General features: G+C 46.2%; 1 protein-coding gene across 1 annotated transcript in view; it reads left to right on the forward strand.

Annotated features, from left to right (window-relative positions):
• The window catches only part of SIPA1L3 (signal induced proliferation associated 1 like 3), a 215,983-nt gene extending 209,731 nt beyond the window's left edge, over positions 1 to 6,252 (forward strand). The window contains 2 exon segments of the mRNA XM_029619561.1: positions 434 to 515; positions 1,912 to 6,252. Of these exon segments, the coding sequence (XP_029475421.1) occupies positions 434 to 515; positions 1,912 to 2,061 (232 nt within the window). The 3' untranslated portion in view covers positions 2,062 to 6,252.
• The last annotated feature ends 2,638 nt before the right edge of the window (positions 6,253 to 8,890 follow it).

The following is an 8,890-nucleotide window of genomic DNA, read 5'->3' on the forward strand; positions in this document are numbered from 1 at the left end:
CAGACAGGAATTTCTGATACTTTTCTTGACATTGGGATATTCTGATTTTTTTTTCTAGTGATGTCGCAATCCAACGTCCGTGACATCCCAGTCCTTTCTGCTGGAATGCGACATCACTCGAAGAATCATAACGTCCAGATAACCAAAAAAAAGTGTTTTCAAAGAGCAACGGGCAGCTTTACAGTCACAAGTGTTAGTCTGCCATTTCCAGAGAGGCGTGCGAGTGACATTGGGAGCAAGCTATGGTAGATCAGGATGTTTTCTATTCCATCCAGATGTCTTTGGCACTCGGTGAGTGGTAAGGAAACAAGGACAGTACATAAAACCATGTTTTTTCATAAAAATAGTTGAGGTAACTGGTTTTTTTTTTTTAACTTTGTACAGACCATCCTTTCGAAAACAATCGATCATAAATGTTTGTTTTGCGTTTCAGCGAGGACCCTCCAGCGGATCTGCCTGGAAAAGTGTTCCAGCTGGAAGTCATGCTAAAGCAACTTCACACTGACCTGCAGAAGGTGAGGGTTGGTTCTCTCACACCATGAAACATCGAACCTCATGATACCTGTGAAAGGAGGAGGAACCTATCAATTGTCCTTATGTCCCAGTCATCGCCTCCACCGCCCCAGCTTTACTCCTGTGCTGGCGTTCTCTCCATCCAGTGCTTTTAATTTTTAGCAAAGTGTTCAAACATGAGCACATGGAGTGGTGTCAAAGGAAAGCAGGCGAAAACTAAACCTAGTTTTAATGAAGCCAATTGCAAAAATCCACAGTCCAGCAGGGTGCCTATACCAGTGCAGAGTGAAAGTAGAACAGGAAGCAAAAATGTTAATATTTTTTAAATATATTTAAAAAGTGGTGGTAAAACAGTTATACATGTATATTTTTGAAAAAATTAAAATTAATGCTGACATGGTCGTCGGGGCCCGTGCAAGAGTATGTGGTGCCCTTCCACCCTCAATTTACCTATTGGTGGCAGCTCCCTTCTCTGGCGATATTGGCTCTTCCCTCTTTGGGCCTCATGCTGATAGACTTTTGGTGCTCCTAGGCTCCCGGCTAGTCTGCCTAATGGGAGCACCAGCCCTGATGGCTGCTTCTGCAGATAAACCTGCATCTGAGAATTCTGCTATGTCAATCTGTAGGCACCAGGGCACCGAATGTACAGCGGACAAACGTGCACAAAATGGGTCTCTCCACACGCCCGTCCGCGGCCTCGTGGCAGCGTCTCAATTCCTCTGAAGTGCCATTGAAACTCCGTCTCCCTTCTGTGGCTCCTCTTTAGGAGGGGGGGGGGGACTCCTGCGGGTCAGGTGCTGCTTTACTTTGCAGAAAGAGCCCTTCAGAAAATCACGCGACTGATGTGCGCGTATCGTGCCACGTACACAAAGTGCGCGCACTTTTCCACACACGGGAGAGGCGTTCCAAGGGGGGGGGTGGGGCTGGGTGGAATTGGGACCTAGACATATTAATTTTGATTTAAAAAAAAAAAAAGTGTAAATTCCCTTGGCAAAGCTATTCTCACTAAATAGTGTGTGTGTGTAACTTTGTCAGGATCATTTCAAAGCAGACCTCTGCGCTTAAGTCTCCTTTAAAAATCGGTATAACTTCTACACGTATTTGCTAGCAAACTTAAGCACAATGTTACAAAATTACTCCATGAAAGTCTGTCGCAGGGAAAAACCCAAAGTAGATATTTCCCCAAAGTACTCCCTAAAAATGTTTCTGTCCGAGCCAAGGAGAGGCCTTCCTTGCTGCTTATTAAATGGCATTCGTGTTTGGCAGGCCACTATCGCATCACAGCCTGCCCCGCTCCCCTGCCAAAAAAAAAAAGGAAGTTGCACGGTCTCTGCTGGTGATGGGAAACGATTTAAATGCTCAAAACGGTTTTTGTTTTGGTTTTTTTTTCCCCCCCAGGAAAAGCAGGATAAAGTGGCCCTTCAAGCGGAAGTGGCTTCCCTGCGCCAGAACAACCAGCGGCTGCAGGAGGAGTCTCACAGTGCCAACGAGCAGCTGCGCAAGTTTGCGGAAATCTTCACCAGCACCGTCGAGAAGAAAGAGCCGTGAAAGCTGCCGCAGTGTCCCGTCTCCGCTCTGTGTATCTCCATCGCCAGGCACCACCCCCACCACCACCCCCAAGTCAGCAGAGTGTGATGAGCTTTGGCCAGGGGTTGGTAATACTGCAAGCACGGCAGAGCATAGATACCATCCCCCTCCCTCCCTCCCAGCACCGATCCTGCCTTCGAGTGGGTCTAGCATTTGGATTAATTTTGGCTTCAGAAGAGGATACTGGAGGATAAAGTGGGACAAGCCAGTACCGCAACACTGGTAGCAACACTTTTTGTGGACCAAAAAAGCCGGTCACATCTGTTTAAAAAAAAAAAAAAAATCACAGCAGCAGAATTACCCCTCTTTAATCTGACCAAGCAGTACATGAGGGCTAATTTAGACTATTTATTTATCATGCAACAAAATCTTTGGCTGGTTTAATTATTTTAACAATTTTTTGTTTTGGTCTGGTTGTATGTACTTTGCCCTCCTTGTGTCTCAGGTATCAAACATTTTCAGTTTTGTGTTGTTTTTTTTCACATCCAGTCTTTTTTTTTTTTTTTTCTTTTTCTCTCTTACAGCAGCTGGCATGTAACTGCAGCTCTGATAAGATGGTACAAGCACTGAACTTTATATACAAAGAACTGGAAAAACAAAGGAGAGAAGTTTTTTTTTTTTCTGGTCTCCAGTAGTAGGGAACCTGATTTGGAATTTAGAGGCAAAACTTCTCCGCTTCCGTAGACTGGCTTTCCACAGGAAATGAGCAGAAAGCAGCCAGGTAGCCACTAGCAGGCTTGTTCTCCGCTAAGCGTGCAGTTGTGAAATCCAGGCCGGCACCCAAATGCATAAAACTGTGCACTTAGCGAATCGTGGGGGGGGGGGGGGGTTCTGGCTTTGAAACCCCTGCCTTCCACTTTGTAGGCCGCAGACGTGTATTTCTGCTTTGGGAAGAGACGGATGACGACAGCGGAATCTGCCCTGCCGCTGCCTAGATGTTTCACAGAGATGTGGCTGACCCCCGCGTCGTGCAAAACATTCAGTTGCATGTCCTTGCAGAATCCTTCAGTCTTCAGAAATTGAATCTGGGATTTATTTTGTTATAATATGCAAGCAGGAAAGGACCCTGCGCTAAACGCTGGCATCTGTCTGCTATGGCCAGTCCCTCCTTACATACTGTATCCCGCAGTCTCGTTGATGAATGACAGTAAATCCCCCCACTGCTACCCCCTCCCCCCTTCCAAGCCCTTTCTGGACAAGGAGGCTTTGTGTACAGGCGGGTCTTCCGGCATAGAAACTCCACGACTGAGGAAGCAGCCACTTCAAAGCAAAAATCCATTTGCCAGAGCACTTTCTCGAAGCTTAAATTATTTTCTAAGAGAATCAAATGTCGAGAGCGGCTCAGGAAGTTTAAGAAATAAAATAAATATATATATATATATATATTGTTTAAATGTAAATGTTCTTTATAAAACATTATATTTGTCCAAATGGTAATCTTTGTAATCTTTTTCTATGAGGACCTCTGTGCATGGCTCCCCAAAAGACCCCTCCCGGTTTGCAATAGAGAGGTGAATACGGAGTGTCGGGTGGGTTTGGGGGTAAGCTCATCTCACCAGGTTCTTGCTTTAGGACTACCTCTGCTTCCGCCCTGACTCTTTGCGGCTGGAGCCAGCTGTGTTCATCGTGTAGGATCTAGGTATCCCGTTGCCACAGAACCACCTTCACTCATCTATTTTTTTTTTTTTTTTTTTATTCGTACAGGGCTGGAGTTTCAGGATGGCAGTTAAGTGAAATCACGTTGAAATTCATTTTTGTGTGTGTGTGTTTGAGCTTATTCAGGTAGCAGGAAGCAATCTGTTGGCATGCGATTACTGAGTCACCCTCGGACTGCCGCCAGAGAACACTCACCACCCCCATCTGTGTGTGGACGTGGACGGATTGCCTCTCCGGTAGCAAGGCAGCTTGACACGGCTCCACCAGGAAGATAACTTGTGTGGTAGCTTCCCAAACCTGCCCTGGCGACCTGCAAGCCATTCTGGTTTTCAGGATATCCACAGTATAAGTATGCGTGAGAGAGATTTACGTATATTGGATATTGTGGGAACCAGATTGGCTGTGAGGTCTCAGGACAGGGTGTGGAAGCCCTGGTCTAAAACAGAACAACAAACTTAGCCACATTGGCTTAAATGAATGACCAGTTCCACTTTGTCAGAGGTCAGATGTTACCTGTAGTCAGACCTGCTCTATAACAGTCTGATTGCTGCCTTGACAGAGCTGTGGGTCAGTATCTGAGTTTGTCTGAAGCACTGTTAAAATAGTAAATGCATCTGTATCCGTTTGGCACTAAACCAGATTAGCAAACTGAGGCTTGCTCTTCTGTTTGTCATTTCAGTGTTGAAAATCCGTAGTCTGCCCCTTTTCATTTGTGGCTAAGGCACCACCCTAGGTGGAAGGTTTTCGCGTTGTGCGCTCACCTATGAAACGTTAAAAGCAAAATGAAATGCTGGAAACGAACTAGCTCTGGTGTGCAGGCAGCAGGATGTTCTGGGGTTTGTCTGCAGGGTTAGCTGCAGTGCCCTTTGCTGTTTAATGGAGGAAGTTCATACAAAGCACAGGGCAGTTGAGTTTATTGTTCACTGGAGCTTTTTTTTTTTTTTTTTTGGCATTTAATGAGGTTCTTCAACCCCATTGACTGGAAAGGCTGAAATGCTCCCTGTGGGTATATCGTGCTGTATTCCCCTTTTATTAAAGAGATGCATATGCCCCCTGGTGATGCTGATGGGACGGGACGGGGACTGTGCACTTCCACAGTGATTCTGTACTAGTGCCAGCCAGGCAGATAGCGTTCAGTCCCCAGACACTAACTCCCAACTCAGAGAGAAGAATTTGAAGGGCTGTTTCCCCTGCTGAGGGTGCATTCTGCTTTATTTGAGCACTGTGCACCTTCTAGCAAAGGGAAACTGTTACAGGTGAAATTCTTTTATTTTATTTTTTCCTCTGAGGCACAGAATTTGGATTTCAGTAGGATGCTATTGTTTAACGCTAGAAACCGTTCCTTTGTTATTTCTGAGGACTTGTAAAAAACACCAAGTGATCTGAGACAGTTCCCTTTCCAAAGAATGTCTCATGCCTGCTCTGTATACTTCAAGGGGTCCCGGTCCTTGAAAGAACTGCTTTAAGGAACTGTAACTTGCAGGAAGCCGAGCTGCTCTTGATTTGCTGGGTTGGGTCCCTGATGTCAGCTGTGCCCTTGTGAAAGGTGCAGAGCGCCCTGCCTCCTTTTGCCGTGTCCACCGTGTCTGTGTGCAAGGATCCGTTTGAGGAGGGAGCCAATTTTGTTGCCACTCTGCTTGCGTACCCAGCAGTTTTCAAATTTGTGCGGTGTTTTGTGTTTGTGTTTTTTTTACTTCCTGTAGGTTACAGAATGTGATGGCCCCACAATTGGTGGCTGCTGCTGCTGCTCAGGGGGTCAGTTTGATGTGAAAGAGCTTCACTGTGGCTGCAGACTTTTTGTAGTGACTGTGAGGAGCTGTGGTTGCCGCTGTGTGCCTTCCAGGAGGGCAAAGGCTCAGGTTCCCGATGAAAAGGGTGATTTTGCAATCTCACTTACTGCTGAGCAGCACCAGCTCCCCTTGCCTCTGTGCTGCCCCTGCTCATGCCTTCAGGTGATGAACTCTGGACTAGTGGTCACACAAGGAGGTGTTTAGTACCCGGGTGTGCCTTCAATAGGGAGTTAGCAATTAATGCCGCCATCGCATGGACCAACAATCGCAGCCTCCCCATTGCCTGCAGATACCACCCACTTTTATGCCTCTGTATGTTGAACCCTATTTTTATTTTATATATTAAACCCTGAATGGTGTATCCCCCTGTTCTTGAATCTTTACAAATGATGGTTAAACCCCTGACCTGTCTCTGCTGTGGGTCAGGAGTTTTGGTCCTCATGCGCTCGCCTCTCTCCCTCTAGTGGGGAGTGATACCCTCTCTTGTTATGCAGTAGTGTACATTGAATAGTGTAAATCATGTGCATTTTTTTCAGTATTTTATAAGAATATCTTCTTTCAGATAAAATCTATTTAACTTGTGTTTTGTTTTGATTGTTGGTTTAACAAAATATTTCAGTTCTCTCCCCCTTTCCTGTCCTCTGCCTTTTGAAGGTTTACACGCATGTACAAAATTACTGGAAACAAAATAAAAGGTTTTGTAGAACTGGTGGTAGTCTACTGGCCATCCTTGGGAGGGGTGTGCGTTCCGAGCTACAGGGAAATCCCATGCCATGTTAGTTTTGGTCATGCCATAAGCCAGGGGTGCTCAAAACAGGTCCTGAGCCCCCCTAGCCAGTTGGATTTTCAGGATAGCCCTAATGAATATGCATGAGAAATATTTGCATACACAAGAGGTAGTGCATGCATATTCTTTAGGGCTATCCAGGAAACCCGATGGGATGGGGGGAGAGCACCCTTGCCGTAAGCCATGTAAGTGGAGTCCACAGAACCATGCCACAGAAAAAGATGTATGAAGCACTGCTCTGTCTCTTGGGTGCTACAGTATTTACAGGGTGATTTTTCTCCAGACAGTAACTGCAGGGAAAATTTTTATATGTATTTTTCTTCCAGTACTATTCCTGAGCACTCAGTTACCAGCTGGTGATTCCATTAACAGTGAAAGATGGAGTTAGGATCCCTTTTTAATTCTGTGGGGGAGTTCCTCGCAGGAGCAGGGTTATCCTGCAGGTCCCAGCTCCTCTGCTGAAACCCTTCAGTGTTGCTCTTATTTCTTTGCATATTGCCAGCTACAGGTGGGATAACTTTCACTGGTGCACAAGCATAGTGGTCACCAATTAGAGGAGATGACAGTCTGTGGAGGTGCCTGTTCACTGGGGGAAAAGGTGATGAGCCAGTGGCCAGTTGGATGTATGGTTGTCAACTGGGTTGTATTTGGCTGGACTGACCAGTTTTCTTTCAAGGAGGCTGGTGACCAGCAAGACCTTTAAACCAGCAATGTGTTTGTAATCTGCTGAAAGATAACCTCACCTTCCACCTGCAAAAGGGTGTTTGGGGTTTTTTGGTTTGTTTTGTTTTTTTCCATCCTCTCACCCTCAGACCTTTTCCTTTACTGCAGGAACCAGTTTTAGGCCTGACGGTGGAGGTGGCAGCAGTGTGTGTACTGCGTCCATGCCCCCCACTAGCTTCATCCCCTGCTAGCTTCTGTACAGGAGACTTTGGGGGGGGGGGGCCTTCGAGCACCACCATACTGGTTCGGTCTTGGCTCATGTGTTTTCACAAACTGGATGCTGCTGCCACGCCCACTCCCTCCAACATCTGGCTCAGCACTGGATCCTGCTGCTTATGGACCTGGCCAGTTTCATTATTTCTGCAAGCTTGGCCTTCCTAGTTGGATGTTGCTTATAAGACTTGACTGTTGGGCTCTAGCCAAACAAAAGCTATATACACTTCCAGAATTGTACTTACCCATGGCTTTAATAAAATGTCGAAAGGGAGGAGTAGTTTTGGTCTGTACATGCAAAGGAGACAATCTGGTGGCACCTACCAGACATTTATTGAGGCAGAAGCTTTTGAAGACAGCAATCTACTTTGTCAGATGCATCCAAGGTTTTGTTCTTTAATGGCACCAATGCATCTGACAAAGTGGACTGTTGTCCTCGAAAGCTTCAGCATTAATAAATCTGTTAGTCTGGATAATGTCAACAGCTTTAATGTTTTTAGTAGACCTCATAAATGTATATAGGAGTTCATGCCTCGATATGGGGCTAGAACTGTTTAAAATACCACTAGGTGGCACATTTTCCCCACTGGTGGATGAACTGGGCTTGAAAGATGATCAATCTGGGCCTTTTGTGTTGCAACTCCTAGTTTCTTCACCTCACATGACCTGCAGAAAATCGTTTTAGAATTAAAATATGGCCAGAATCTTAAAAGCACTGGGCTACACCATGTTGGCGTTATTACATCTCTCTTCTTGTAATGCATTCTGTTTAAGGCATTTCACGTTTGCAGCACAGTATTATACACACCACTATATTTTTACAGGAATGCATAGTAACTTAGATGCTCATTTGTCATCCTAACTGGTTTCTTGACCATTTTGGGTAGCTGAGTATATAGATTCCCATACTTAAACCACCCCCAATCTCCCCTCCCCAGCCTCTCAACCCTATTCTACTGTAGCCTAAGCAGGTTTAAATTATTTTTCTGTGCTGGCCTCCACTAGAAGGCTGTTCTAGGCCTTTTCGTCATCCTTTTGGACATTTTATTTTATTTTTTTTTTAAACAAGATACCATGCTTAATCCAGCACAAAGTCCTCCCCCATGTGTAAATCAAATATTTTTTTATTTGTAATAGTGCCATTTGTGACACGTACGTGTACACACGCACCAGTGAAGGGGAGAAAGTAAGGTATGGCCCCCACTCAGATTCTCCTTGGCCAGCAGGAAAGCTGCCCTCATCCTTCGTGTGTTTTTTGCCTTTTCTGCCAGGCATGTCCCATGGAGGACCATGCAGTGCAAACTGCGAGACTGAGCCTGTCCAGCAGCGGAGGCTAATGTGGGATGGATTGGGTGGGGGGGAGGGGGGGGAAGAGGTTGACTTGGAGCTGAGAGGCGGTGCCATTGGGTGGGATGGAGGGAGGGTGATAGAGCTAAGTGGTGGTGGTAGCCTGGGAGGAAAGGCAGGAGTGGATGGCATTATTCAGTTCCATCCAGAGGGTGGGTGGAGTGAGCAGTGGAGTTGAGATGCTGTAGCTTGGGGGGGGGGGGAGGGGAGGTGTAGGGAAGGTGCGACAAGAGGCAGGGGCGGAGATGGAGCCAAAGCAGCAACAGCATCAGGG

This window comes from Rhinatrema bivittatum, chromosome 11 (genome assembly GCF_901001135.1).
Source record: "Rhinatrema bivittatum chromosome 11, aRhiBiv1.1, whole genome shotgun sequence".
Classification (NCBI taxonomy): domain Eukaryota; kingdom Metazoa; phylum Chordata; class Amphibia; order Gymnophiona; family Rhinatrematidae; genus Rhinatrema; species Rhinatrema bivittatum.